At 47.7% G+C, this 14,817-nt stretch overlaps 1 protein-coding gene across 2 annotated transcripts in view; it reads right to left on the reverse strand.

The window, feature by feature from the left end:
* NTM (neurotrimin) overlaps window positions 1-14,817 on the reverse strand; it is a 422,112-nt gene that overhangs the window by 114,932 nt on the left and 292,363 nt on the right. For both annotated transcript variants that reach the window (XM_010844696.1, XM_010844695.1), the window contains exon 3: window positions 10,801-10,926. In XM_010844696.1, coding sequence (XP_010842998.1) covers window positions 10,801-10,926 — 126 coding nt within the window. The remainder of the gene's footprint in view (window positions 1-10,800; window positions 10,927-14,817) is intronic.

The raw sequence follows: 14,817 nt of genomic DNA on the forward strand, positions 1-14,817 counted from the left end.
TGGGATGGGGGTAAGGGAGGGAGGCTCAAGATGGAGGGGATATATGTATAATTGTGGCTGATTCATGTTGCTGTGCAGCAGAAAACCAATACAACATTATACAAATTAAAAAGATTTTTTAAAAAGAATATGAATCCTGAAGTCAAAAGGTTTGGAGTTGAACTTCACCTTTTTAATATCTGTGGGCCAGTTTTCCTATCAGCTCTCTAGTTCTTCATCGCCAAAATGGAAATGATGCCTGCTTGTAAGGGCGTCTGTAGGAGTTAAGTGATATTAAGGTATGTAAAGCAGAGTGCCCGGCACACAGCAAACAGCACCCAGCGGTGGCTCTCAAGTTTGCATCACAATTCCCTGGCGATTTACCAAAATGCAGATTTCTGCGTCCCATCCGAGGTCTGGGGTACGACGCAGGTGACGCCTGTGCTGCTGGCCCAGGGACCACCCTTGGAGGGTGGCGCTGTCCAGCACAGTGGTTAAGCACATGCCTTCTGGAGACACTGTGGCCGTGGGTGGGGTTTCAGCTCTGCCACTTGGAGCCCTGTTTCCTGGCCCACTTGTCTATGCTCCAAGCCTTGGCCCCCTCATCAGTAAAGCAGCTCATCACAGGACCTGCTCACACTGTTGTTGAGAAGAGTTCATACGACTCTGCTGCATGTTTAGAAGAGTGGATAGCATATTTTTTAATATCCTCGGAGTCTTAGTTATTGTGGTTGGATAATAGAGACCCTTCCATTCAGATTCTAGGGAAAAAGCAGTCATCACAGGTCAAGATAAGATGCAAGATGGAAAAGCAGCTGTAAAGTCAAAGCAACACAGCAAAGTCCTCGTGACCAGGACAATCTGATTGCAAACTGTATCCAAGCTCTCCTGGCAGCTCCTGGTGAGTCCTGGCTATGGGATTCGTGAAGCCCTCATCTGGTCTACGGGATTCCTCGGAGAGGAGGTTTCATGGCTGTAGTGGGGGGCGATGCCCTGCAGAGGCCCTTCTGTACCCCCCAAAGAGCTGCCTGTCAGGTATGGTCCTCAGAGATGGGGTCTCCTGGCCTAGAGGGGCTGCTGTTTTAACCGGCCTTTGTAATAACCCAGCCAGGGTGGCTAGCATCTGTGGGGAAGACAATACAATCTCTCTGCTTCTCTGTTTCCTTTTTCGTTTCATCAAAACAGTTCTGCATGGTAACAGTCACCAAGTACCCGCATAAATAGCCCAAGACTCGGGAGAGCGTGGGGGAGGATGCTGTTAGCAGTGCCTGCATTCAGCGGACGTCTCAGTCTACATTTTTCAAGGGTTTTAAAATAATTGGGTAAAACCACAAACAGCGTCTGTGGTGTGCACTCCTGCCCTCGGTTTCTAGACGGAGGCTTGATTTCATATGTTCTCAATTGAGGCACATTGAACTCATTAATTTCCCCACTAGTCTTTTTATGATTTCCCTCTTCTTTGAAGTAGGAAGCTGCCCAGCTCTAATATTGCTTTAAACCAGATCATAAATATTAAACTTACAAAGCCCTTATTGACATTGGCAAATTTTACCCTAAATGTATCTATGTAGCCATAATGTTACAGTTAAAGAAAATTACAGAGTTAAAAGAGTGATCTATAAATGTCTGTCTCCACTTCCTTCTTTGCCACCTTGATCTGTGTTTAAACCATTTACTTAACGAGTTTGTGGATCGCTCCGCCCCATATCTGAGGATGGACCACTGGTTTATCTCCATCATAATGAACTGCTTTCTCTGTATAGGTTGGACCTAATACCGTATGCACCCCTGCTCCCCGGGACAGGACATCCACCACTTTCCATTATGATGCAATTATTTTTTTTCTCCCACCATCAATGAGCGCTGTAATATCTTTTGCAATAGCAATTATGTGTTCCCTCCTGGGATGGCTACTTGGGGTACTCTGGGAATTTTAATCAAGCACCTACGTTAATTAGAAAATCATGGGAGTGAGGGAGGTGCTGAGGAAGCACCTTTGACTATCTATCCTTTATGGCAATTGACCGAACTTGAGTCCTTTTGTAAGGACTTAACCTTTTCAGAGGAAGGAATTTTAATTTCCTCCTTTTTGTTCTTGTCTTCTGGGCGGGAGAGAAGAGGAAGGGCTGGCCTGGGCGATGGAAGCCACCAGGGTTAGGCGCCTGCTGTATGTTGTCAGCTGGGCACCCTGCATTGGGAAGCATGACTGTCAAGCCACGTCCACCTTGGCAGGGCCTGGTTACCTCTATTCTGCAGACCAAGTGTCTGAGGCTCAGTCCTGGGTCTACTAGGGAGCCGGTTCCCGGGGCGGGGAGGGGAGGCGGGAGAGGCATTTCTTATACAAACTCCTTTGATTGGTTTGTGAAACGTGATGATGCAGATATGACATTCCTGGATCTTACCCTTTCCTTGCTAAAGTTGATTTTGTTTTACATTATGCACCAGACACAACTTCAAAAAGGGAAGAAACATCCTCTATCTGCACTACCGGACACTTGGTCCTTCCCTGATCCCCTACAGTACCTGCCACCATCAGGTGCTGCACTCGGCACTGGAGGTAAAGCAACCTCAGGAGGCCTGCCGCTGCTCCCCTGGTCCCATGGATGTGGGGTCGCGGAGCCCTCCAGAGCCCTGGGCCAATGGCGAACATCGCCACCGTGCAGAGTGCTGTGGGGTTTTGTGGGGAAGGACGGAGGTGCTCTGCTTGAAGAAAGTCACCAGAGGCTCTCAAACAGGTAGCATTTGAGTCTGGTCTTAAGAAAAGAGTAGGACTCAATCGAGAAGCTGCAGGGAGATGTGTAAGGGGAGCAGGGTGAGTCCTAGAGGGAGGTGAACCTCAAGTCCCAATGCGACCCACAGCACGAGCCAGAGGGCCCCTGGAGTCTATGACCAGATCCCAGAAGTTCAGGTGCTCTGCCGAGAAGCAGTAACAAAATCCCAAGAAAGAAGCGCATCTTCAGAAAGGCGTCTCACTGCCCCAGCGGGACCCAGGCACTGAGCTGTCGAAGGAAACGCAAACCCAGCTGGACCTGCCTTCAAAGTCACCCATTTCGGGAAGGTCACTCCAGCCAGGACAAGGAATCACTACAGGTGGTCAGAGCCTCAGACAAGGGCCAGACACTGCACACGTCTCAGAAGAAAGGACCGGCTGGACCATTCTCACCTATCCTCAGGAAGCAGATGGAGAGAGCAGACACACTGCTCATCACCCCAGCCCACCTCTGGGAAGCAACACCTCAGGGAAGAAGCCTTCTGCTCACTGCCTCGCCCCGATTCCAACCTTCCAGCAGAAGATAGGCGGGCCCCTCACAGCTCAGCCAGTCCCCTTGCCAGGGAGCCTCCCGGACACGGAGCCAAAGAACACAGATCCCCAGGCCGCCTCTCCTTCAGGCCCCTGTTTCTTGGGAACTTAGGCTAATCCCTGGCTTCACACACCTTGGCTGTGACTGGACAGGTGATTCAGTCATTGAGGTCCGTGCCCCCTGCACCCCCACCCGGCTTATGGCAGGGAAGATGTATCGCCTGTACTGCTAATTTCAGGGCAGCCACCAGAACAAGTTTCCACGAGTTGTCCAGGGTGGGCGTAGATAGAGACCTTTCAAGAAGATCTTTGTCTTTCCTGCGTCTTTTTTTTGGCCCCCTCCTTCGGGGTGGTGAACATCGGTGGGCGAGGTGAAGCCTTTAGTTCCACTTTGTCCTCCTTCCCTCCCATCCCCGGCGCCTCTTTGCTGGAGACTTCTTTTCTCGTTGGCCGTCCTAATGATCCCTGTGCCACGCGGGGCCCCTGACGCGGGTGCTGACAGGCTGCTCATTAGTGCCAGGGTGCCGCGTCAGCCGGTGGCACGCCGGAGCTCCACTCCTGACACCCTTCCGCAGAGCTGTCACCAGAGTTGCGGCACCTGCCAGCTTTGGTTGAACTCAAGCTGTGATACCTCCAGTGCCAATTAGTGTGCCGTGTCCTGCTCGGCTCGGGAGGGAGGCCTGTCAGTGCTGACAAATGGGAAATGGGTGGGCATAGGGCCAGGGGAGGGCCTGGCAGGGGGGGGTGGTGCGGGTCAGGGAGGGCTCAGAACATTGGAGAAGCCCTCCCATCCGCGGGTCACCCTGTCCTCACCAGCTGGTGCCTTTGAAGGCTCTGAGAAACAAGAACGGGCCTGGACAGCCGACAGCCCCCGGGTCCTCAAGTCCAGCAGGAGAGCTCAGGGAGGAGGCGGAAGGGAATGTGCAGCGGAGGCAGGTTGCCCATCCCCACAGGTGAGGGTGTGGAAGGCTTGCAGAAGCATCTACCCTGCACTGTGGGAAGAGCTGGACTTCGTGTGCAGCTCAATAGATGGAGACTCTGGCTCTAACTCTGTCCCCCAAACCCTGGGGTCTTGGTGGTGCCCGAGAAGAAACATTCCACGTCTACTCCACGTCACTTCATACACTGAGGGATGGAGGGAGACGTTTTAAATAATATTTCTTTTTTGTTGTACTGATTTCTTTCTTTGTATCAATTTTATTATTTTTAACCCATGAGGAACAGTACATTTTCATGGACTACTGAATTCATTCTCTCTGGGAATACCCAGGGTTGATTTACAAAACCATTGGAAGTTGTCATAGGTTTAGGCACAGGCAGGTTGGGATGAGAAAGTGTGCAAAAGGCTCAGGGGCCCGGAAGGGCCCGGTGAATTACGTGTCAGAGAAACACAGACATTGCGAGAGTGACTGCAGTGAGGCAGTGATGAGGGCAGAAGGCAGCCCACCCAAGACCCACCTCCAAAGATGTTCGGGAGCCATCTCAGCCCTTGCAAAACAGAACTCGAAAAGGACTCACTCCTTCAAGGAGACGTCCAGCTGCCACAGCAGCTGCCCCGCCAGAGGGACTTTGAGAAGGGCTTGAGAAAATCTCCTGAGAAAAAGACCAGAGAAAATCTCCTGGAGACTCACTGGAAGAGTCTCAGCAGGAAACACACCAGCTCTGGACCACAATATTAAAGTGGAGGAGAATCCCTCAAGGCTGCAGATGGACTCTGCACTTGGGGGTCATGCACTTGGGGGTACCAGCAAGCACAAGTGCTGCTTATGGAATCAACACGTATTCCTTAGATGCTTTCTGGGTGCTGGGTATTGAGTTAGGAGGCGGAAGATCTTAGAAACGAGAGACACAGGCCCTGGTCTCAACTCATGAGCCAGAATCTGGACATCTCTGTGGACTGATCGCTGGACCCTCCTGAGCCCCAGCCAATACTCAAGTTGGAAGCTTCCTCTCAACAGCCTTGGTGATGTGGTCATTTTCAGTATTGATTTGATGGGATAAATGCTGAGGTAGGTGTACCCAGGAGGACTGCTTCTTTTAGGATGGTCAGGGAGTCCAGACCCCATAGGTATAGTAGCTGGACTCAGCCTTCAACTGGGATTCATGAGGGGCTCCCAGGGAGGTAGAAATACAGAAATCTCAGCTTACTCTCTAAAGTTCTGACAGCTCAGAGGAAGCTGGAGACACAGAACTGGGCTTTGAGAATACTTTCCTATGAATTGTGAGGTCCTAAAAAGCATCTCTTAGGACACACTGGAAGAGATGGGATATATGTTTACTTAGAAGACTCGGAGGAAGAGACAGCATTAAAGGTATTCTTTTGGATAGCAAGGGCTGTGCTAAGAGAAGTTCTTGAACATCTCGAGAAGGCAAAGAGAAGACAAGACACAGAATCACAAGTGGGGGCTGTGTCTGCGGGACTTTGGGGACCACTGCTGTCCTTCAGTGCCTGGAGCAGCAGGTTTAAGGGGGGATTCAGCAAGGGGCCACTGCAACATTTGTGTAGCTCCAGATGGTGTTTCTGTAGGAGAGAGTGAGATGGGCTTTTTGTCCTTAAAAGACCAAGGCAACACCTGGACCCTTCCAAACAGGTATGTACAGTGAGGGCAGGTATCTCTATAAAGCTAGTACACCTTCTCCTTGAACTCCTGAGAGCTCTAAGTTCATGAAGGGAGCCAATAAGACATATAACCAGTACCAACAGGTGAAATGTTACTTCTCACATTCCGTGGCGATGTCAAGAGGTGGCCTGAGAAGTCTTACCTTCTCTCTATTCTGGAAAAGACTTTTGCCTTCTGATGTAACGTGCCAAGCAGACACCTTCTGAGAAAGACCCCTGCCACCCCTTGCCCACTATAAGATCACTCCCGGCTTCTGTATATCTGGATACATAAGCCACTGTTATACAATGGTGGTTAACACTTCTTTATTTTGTTTCCACATAAAAGGCAGTGAAAGCTGGGACCTTATGTTAAGTGAAATAAGTGAGAGAGAGAAAGACAAAAATCATATGATCTCACTTTTATGGGGAATATATATATAAATATATATATACACACACACACATACATATATATATATACACATACAAACTAAACCAAAACACACAGATGCAGAGAACAGAATAAAGGTTACTGAAGGGGGAGTGGGGTGGGGGCAGGTAGTGAAATGGGAGCAGGGGGTCAACTGTATGGAGGTGGATGGAAGCCAGCGTTTTGGTGGTGAGCTCACTGTAGTGTATACAGCAGTCAAAATATAATCTTTTATGCATGGAACTTATATAATGTTATAAACCAATGCCAGCTTATTGCAGGGAGCACCATATGAGTTGTGATACAGGATTCTAGGAGTTTCCAGAAATGTGTAGAACAAACGGATCATTCAGGAGAGAAGACGTAGTGAAGCCACTGAGGTTGCCCACAGTGCCTGGCCCAGGTCTTTCATGGGTGTGAGTATAATAACAATGACCTTCGCCATACAGCCACTAGGGAGAAGAGTGTGGAGATTCCTTAAAAAACTGGAAATAGAACTGCCTTATGACCCAGCAATCCCACTGCTGGGCATACACACTGAGGAAACCAGAATTGAAAGAGACACATGTACCCCAATGTTCATCACAGCTCTGTTTATAATAGCCCGGACATGGAAGCAACCTAGATGTCCATCAGCAGATGAATGGATAAGAAAGCTGTGATACATATACACGATGGAGTATTACTCCGCCATTAAAAAGAATACATTTGAATAAGTTCTAATGAGGTGGATGAAACTGGAGCCTATTATACAGAATGAACTAAGTCAGAAACAAAAACACCAATACAGTATACTAATGCATATATATGGAATTTAGAAAGATGGTAATGATAACCCTGTATGCGAGACAGCAAAGGAGACACAGATGTATAGAACAGTCTTTTGGACTCTGTGGGAGAGGGAGAGGGTGGGATGACTTGGGAGAATGGCATTGAAACAGGTATAATATCATATAAGAAACGAATTGCCAGTCCAGGTTTGATGCAGGATACAGGATGCTTGGGGCTGGTGCACTGGGATAACCCAGAGGGATGGTACAGGGAGGGAGGTGGGAGGGGGGTTCAGGATGGGGAACACATGTACAGCTGTGGCAGATTCATGTTGATGTATGGCAAAACCAATACAATATTATAAAGTAATTAACCTCCAATTAAAATAAATAAATTTAAATTAAAAAAATAACTTTGATTGAGTCGTGACCTGCCCACACAGAATGGCACGAGGGATGATAGAGGCTCTGTCTTTGGAGCCTTCGCTTTGGTGTAGGGCATCTTTTCTTCTAAGGAACCCCATTCTGTCCACATGTATGTAAAATAAGCCGCATTTTGCAGGCACTTAGTGGGGTGAGATGAAGCTCTGGCCACTAAGGGTCTCCAGCTTCCGTTTGGTTTCAGCCATAGCCCAGTGACAGCTCTCATCTCCAAATAATCAGTCACCGAGAAAGCAGCACTGCGTGAACCCCGAGGTGATTAGTTACCACGTGGCATGTCTCTCGTCAGCTTGAATCTGGGTAGTTAATCCTGACCGGGGATCTGGGAAAAGCTGCGCGTCTAAATTACTCTGATCCACAGGTAGATTCTGATTATCCTGCTCCTCTCCTCTTGATCCATCTTCTGTTTCCATAGCAGCTAAAACCCCAGGAAAATGGATGCCTCTGGCCAGGGCTCAGGTAAAGTCTCCTGGGGAAATGAGGCAGCTGGATGGCCAGGGTGGGGGAAGGATGCTAGCGCACAGCAGTGCAAACCTCCGCAGGAAGAACGGAGAAGGTGCCAATGCAGTGGGGAGACAAAAGTGGTTGTGAGGGGAAGAGAGAGAAAAGGAGATGACAATGTGGGATGAAATGAGACGGAAGGGGAACGTGTAGGAGGCTGTGAGAGACAGGAAAGCAGAGAACAAAAAGAGAAAGCATGAAAGGGCAGGACAAAAAGAGGAGATGTACGGAGGAGAGGGGAAGAAAGGAAAGAAAAGGAAAGGAAGAAAAAGAACCCAGAAAAGGACAAAGAGCTGCAGGGCCAGAGGAGGAATGAGAAAAGACATCAAACAGGAGTCAGAGGGGGACTTGCAGGATGGAGGGCGAGGTGCCTCCTGATAGAAGCAAAGTCCGTGATGCTGAGATGATGAATGCTCTGCGGAGTCTACAGGCACAGACCGTCCCAGCGTCCAGCGGCACTGAGGACCCGACATTTTCAGGGATGAACGCCGCGCACCTTGAACCAGAAAGTCTGTCCACCTGGACACCCTTCCCTGGGATGTGCCCCAAGACCACTTTTCATCACTAGCGGTCTTAGGTCCAGTGAAACCTCCTCCCAGATTGTGGGCCATGCCCCCTGTAAGGTTAGTTCCAGTTGAGAGACTGGAGAAACGCAAGCATCTCTCTGATTCCCTCGCTCACAGTGGTGCATTCAAGTGCAGTGGCTACAGAGAGTTCTCAGTGTGTTTCAGCTAAACACACTGAAAATCTCACCCCTTCTGTGAAAACATCCTTAGGGCGACTTGTCACCCCAAGAGGGGGATTTGCTATCTGGGGCCCATGCAGTCTTCTTCAACTTATTGCATCAAAGCCCAGGTGTAGTGGACCCTGCGATGCCTGCCTTCTTCAGGAATGGAGGACAACTGCCCCAGGGTGGACCAGACAGTCCTCAGCTCCAGTAGGAAGAGAGATACCTGGCCTGGGCTCACAGCCCAAATTCTCTGACCAACTACAGTGCTGGCGTAAAAGGTCACCCCCGTACCTTCAGTAGGGCACAACCCACCCTGTCTTCAGAACACCCCACAGGCATCCTGCTCTCACACATGGCACCACAGTCAACCTCTCCCCCAGCCCGACCCCCCTGCCCTTTCACAGGGCTGAGCCCAACGCCACCTCCGATAAACTTCTAGCTCACCAATCAGCATCTCAGGGTCTGCTTTAGGGGGACTCAGACTGCAACACCAAGCAAATGACCACCCCTGCGGTGAATTTAGCATCTTCATTTTTATTGAAGTATAGTTGATGTACAATAGTGGATTAGTTTCAGATGTACAACACAGTGATCCAGTTATATATATATATATATACACACACACATATATATTCAGATTCTTTTCCATTATAGGTTATTACAAGATATTAAGTATAATTCCCTGTGCTTTACAGTAGGCCCTTGCTGTTTATCTATTTTACAATAGGGGGTATCTGTCCTTTAGCATCTTAAACCTTCATGAGCCAACAACGCACTTACATATACACACATGCCTACAAACAAATACACACATGTATACATACATACTTACATGAGTGTATTTTAGGCTAGCCAGACACAAGCAATGAAATTTAAGGATTTTTATTCAGGTCTCAGCTCAAATGTCACCATGTCAAACACCTTTCCTGACCAAACCTCTTGTCCTTCCGTCCACGTATCCTGTTCTATTGTCCCATCCTTATCGCCACTTATTATTATTATTAATATCACTGGTTATTTGTATCATGAGGATGTGAGCTCATGAGAGCAGAGACTTGCCTGTTCTGGCTTATCGCTATATCCCCAAGCACTCAGTCGACATTTAAGAACAAATGAAACCATGTAATGCACCTTGCACAAAAGCTAGCTTTATAATATATGACGCCCACGCTCAGTCCCTCAAGTTACATCTGACTCTTTGTGACCCGGTGGACTGTAGCCCACCAGGCTCCTCTGTCCATGGGATTCTCCAGGCAAGAATACTGGAGTGGGTAGCCATGCCCTCCTCCAGGGGATCTTCCTGACCCAGGGATCGAACCCACGTCTCCTGCATTTCCTGCATTACAGGTGGATTCTTCACTGCTGAGCCACTGGGGAAGCCCTTAATAAATGGCATCTTGCTTTAAATTGTTAAAGTTTCAGGTTCAATCTATGCAAGCCCAAAACAACACTTAGTCTGGTCTACAGAACATCTAGACATTTAGACAAAGTGAGTTTTGCAATTTAGTCACACATTAAGTGATATTTGTTATCTGGGATTAATCAGAGTAGAACGACGACAAAACCACACGAGGACTCATGGCCTAGAGACCAGATGCTTGGCAATGTTGAAGCAGTACAGACCTGGAAGTGTTCCTTTTAGGGACGTGGCCATCCCAAGGTCTCCCCCATCACTGTGCGTCTGTGTTTTCTCTCTCTTACCACAACCAGCTGAACAATGCCACCAACACCGCACTGAGCACTCTACCATCCATGTGAACGGAAAAGTCACCCAGGACATCTCAGCACCCTTTCACCCAGAAACAAGGTAGATTACTCTCCCAGGGGTTGCATCAATCCTCCAGTGTGATTTCTGGAATCTTAGAGGTTATGCCCATCTTGCATCGAGAACACCGATATTCTCTGCGGAGCTACGGGTATATTGTTATCAGGCCACCAAGAATGTGGGATCCTTGTGACCAGGCCATCAGCACCATAACCTCCTGCCACAGCCAACGATTCTCCCACTTCCTCGCATGACACGATGTCCCAAGCCGCTTCTCTTACCTTTGGGGGAGATGTGTCTCCAGGTAACCGTGGGCTCTGGTCTACCCGTTGCTATGCAGGTGAGGCTGATGTTGTTGCCTTCGTTAATGGAGATATCTGAAGAAATCTCCACAATTTTGGGAGATACTGTGGAGACAAAACAGGTAGAAGGAAAATTAAAATTTTGTTGAAATATTTATTTGTTTTCTTCAAAGGGGAGTGGGCAGAATAACCCAGGGACAGAAACACAGGGGCTATAGTCAATGAGGAGGAACTAGAGGGATCACCTTACACTTGAGAGAAACATCTCACCTTGACTTCAGCTTCTATTTCCTCCTATATAAAGGCAATGTCGGAGAGCCTGGGAAGGTGGCTCAGAAGAATCTGCCTGCAATGCAGGAGACACAGGTTCGATCCCTGGGTTAGGAGATACCCTGAAGAAGGGAATGGCAACCCATTCTAGTGTTCTTGCCTGAAGAATTCCATGGACAAAGGAGCCTGGCAGGCCATAGTTCATGGGATTGCAAAGAGTTGGACACAACTGAGCCACAAACACTTTTACTATGCATTTTCATAGTAAAAATACAACAAATATTTATAGGATGGAATTAGAACGGTTGTTCAAAGGAATCATTTCCCCAACTAGCTACATGTTTACAACAACCTCAAAACCGGGCCAATAACACATGTCATTTCAATTCTACCAACATTGGTTCTGACATACTAGTGCTTCAAGCTTACGTGCCCTCTCTGTCCAATTCTCATAGGTGTCTTCATATGAGTTTTCCTCCTTCAGTCAGCACGCCTCTGAGCCACCCCAAGTGTCTTTCCAGAACCCATGATCCCCCAAGACATGGTGACACCTGGCCTGCAGGAGACCCCAGGCAAGCTGAGCATCACCCTCACTTCCCAGACGTGGCTAAGACCCCACGCAACCCTCACACAAAAATAAGACTGGTTGGAACTTTCTGCCCTTGTCTTTTCTCTTCTGGAACTATTCATCACTCACTCCTGGTTATGCTGGATTTTCTCCTCCAGAAATGGAGGTGTCTGCAGAGAGCTGTTCTTTGCCATTTTCTATACTTCTCCTGAAAACTGACTTCCCATCCATCTCTAAGCCCCACCCAACCAGGAATGCTCATTAACAAGCATTCACTGGACTTTGTTTCCTGAGCCTCAAGCCCTTGCTTCTCATTTTGGTCCCCTAGCACCTTTCTCCAACTGTCTAGACCGACTGGAATCGTTCAAGGCCTGGCTGAGCCAGCATCCCTTCCAGGAGGTCTTCCAGGCCATGCCCAAGGGCACTGCCTCTCCATCCTAGAGACCATGTAGCTTCCTCCACAGTATTAAAATAAGCTGGTTTACATAACATGCGTCATATTTTTCCTTGACTATACATGATTATACTGGAAGACACTGTACAAGAGCCTTGCTCATCATTTTATTTTCTGCTGTCTCCAATATGGCACCTTGCATAAAGCAAGCACCAATTCATCATTTTTAGACTTAAATCCACATGGAGCTTCAGGTAGGAGCAGTGTGAAGGTGGATGTAGCCAGGGCTGGGGAGTGACCCCAACCTCTAAGATCTGAAACTTCTAAGACATATCATTGTGATTTATGGCTGTATCATTATAAAAGCTAAATTGAAACTTCCAGAAGAGAAAGAAACTTGATCAGTTAATGACTGAGCACTTGATTTGCTGACCGTCTGAAGGATCCCAATTCCTAAGCTCTCTAAGTCATTTAAATCTGATGCATTTTATACACACAGTTTTAACTGGCACGTAATTCTTGAAGCCCTAGCCCTGATCCTGCCCCCACTTGGCAATTGCACAGCCTTGCCTGTTTCTCAGAGGACAGGCTGCTGCAGAATGACGGTGCTGGCCTTGCAGACATCGCTTCAACTCTGCAGGTAAGTAATTTATTGATCTGTAAAGCACTCTGAGATGCTCTGCAAGGGATTATGTCACGCCAACGCCACGCAATAAAATAAAAAATGATGGACTTTGTGAACACAGGGTGATTTAGGGTTTGTAGTTGGAAGTGTGCTCAAAATACATTTTAAGTGGAAATCAGGCTGGGTAATGAATTACTCTTGCTTTGGAAGGGCTTGCTGGGAGTTCATTTTCCTGGCTTCTTACATGATAGCTAATCTGCTAATCATACACTAGAGAACAATGGACAGTCCCCGAGTAGAAGAGGAGGCAGTTTGGGCCAAAGCTGTCAGCAGAGTGAGTATATCAAATGAGACCATCACACCTCATGCTTGGAAGAATCATCTAGAATTGTCTCCCTCCTCTCACAACTGGAACTCATCCAACTCATGCAGCTGAAGTTGGTGAAATGCTCGCTGGTCTTTCAAGCCTGCCTCAGAGTAGAGCTTGAAGATGGCAGACTGCCCTGAGATGAACTTGAAAGGCAGACCATTCAGGGCAGAGAGGTGAGGTGGTCTGACCAGAGGTGCAATCCCAATTATCAGAACCAAACTGGCACAGTGCCTAAGATGCAAGGAGATTACAAGTATCATTGTCCAGGTGGCAACTTCTAACATGCTGCCAGTATGTAAAATTAAAATAAATTGACAAGGATGCACTGTGATTGTGGCTAATACATGTTCATAAGAAGATTTTGGCCAATGGATAGGGCTACTCACAATTTTATTTTGTTTTCATGGATACATCCTGCATCTTACCTTGGCTAATCAAGAGCAGGCTGTTAGAAACATACTGAGATTGCATTGCTTTCATTCACGCATTGTTCATTCATTTGATTTACGCATTGTTCATTCATTCATCCATCAATATTCACTGAGTACTTCCATATACCAGTGTTGTGCTCAGCCCCAAGGACATGACGATAAAAAGACATCGTGCTTGTCCTCAAGGAGTCCACAGTCTAGAAATGCACAAACCAGAACAGAAACAAATCCCTTTAATGTATACGATAAGGTGGTGAGGAAATGCAGAGAGAGACACCCTAGCCAGCCTGGAGATGGATGTCAGGGAGGGCTCCTTGGATATGAGACACCCCAGACAAGTTCCAGGAGATAAGTAAACATTAATCGGTTCTGAGGTGGAAAGACATTCCAGGCAAAGGAGGTGATGTTAGAAAAATCCTATTATTAAGACTTCTGACGGCCAGGCACCATTATTAATGGAAGAATAGCTACTGAAGGAGGAAGGGCCAAAAGTCACTCATCAAACATTGAGTAAGAAACTTCCCTGATGGTCTAGTGGTTAAGATTTTGCCTTCCAATGCAGGAGGTACAGGTTTGATCCCTGCTCGGGGTGTTAAGGTCCCACATGCCTTATGGCCAAAAAATTAAAACATAAAACAGAAGCAATATTGTAATAAACTCAATAAGACTTTAAAATGGGTCCACATTGAAAGAAAAAAAAAAAAACATTGTGTCAACAGCTACTGCATACATAACTGTGGGTTAGGTGTGTGGACGATGTGCAGAAATGCACATGTTTTGTGGACCCTCCATGAACTTACAATCTGTTGGGGGAAACTGCCTATAAACATCCCAGTGCATCACAGGGTTGTGTGTGACTGGACACCAGCAGTACAGACATTAAGTTCTGTGAGTTAGTGTGGGAGAATCACAGCCAGTGAGGGTATGGGAACAGTTTCTCCTGGGCCACAGAGTCTAGTGTAGGGATCAACAATGGAGATACAGTCAAGAAGGTGAAGGAAGTGAAGCTGCTTCAGGTGGGACAGAAGTGCACGGGCACAGACGGGAAGGCAGGAATCCAGGACACACGGGAGGATGCAGTCTACCCACCGCCAGAGGCAATGGAGAGCAGTGGTCCAGATCCTGGATCTGCAGCACTCGAGCTGGGCAGTCTTGGCCGCATCACCTCAACTTTCTGTGCTTCACATCTTCATGTCATGAAGTCAAATGCATGTACTTCACAGGGTTCTTCTCAGGACTTAGGGGTAAGTTTGTGAAATGCACTTACAGAAGTTCCAAGCTATGTGAACTATGCAATAAGTGAGCTTTAGTATTAGGTGAGGACTTCCCTAGTGGCTC

This window comes from Bison bison, unplaced genomic scaffold, assembly GCF_000754665.1.
Source record: "Bison bison bison isolate TAMUID 2011002044 unplaced genomic scaffold, Bison_UMD1.0 scf7180017864205, whole genome shotgun sequence".
In the NCBI taxonomy this organism is placed as follows: Eukaryota; Metazoa; Chordata; class Mammalia; order Artiodactyla; family Bovidae; genus Bison; species Bison bison.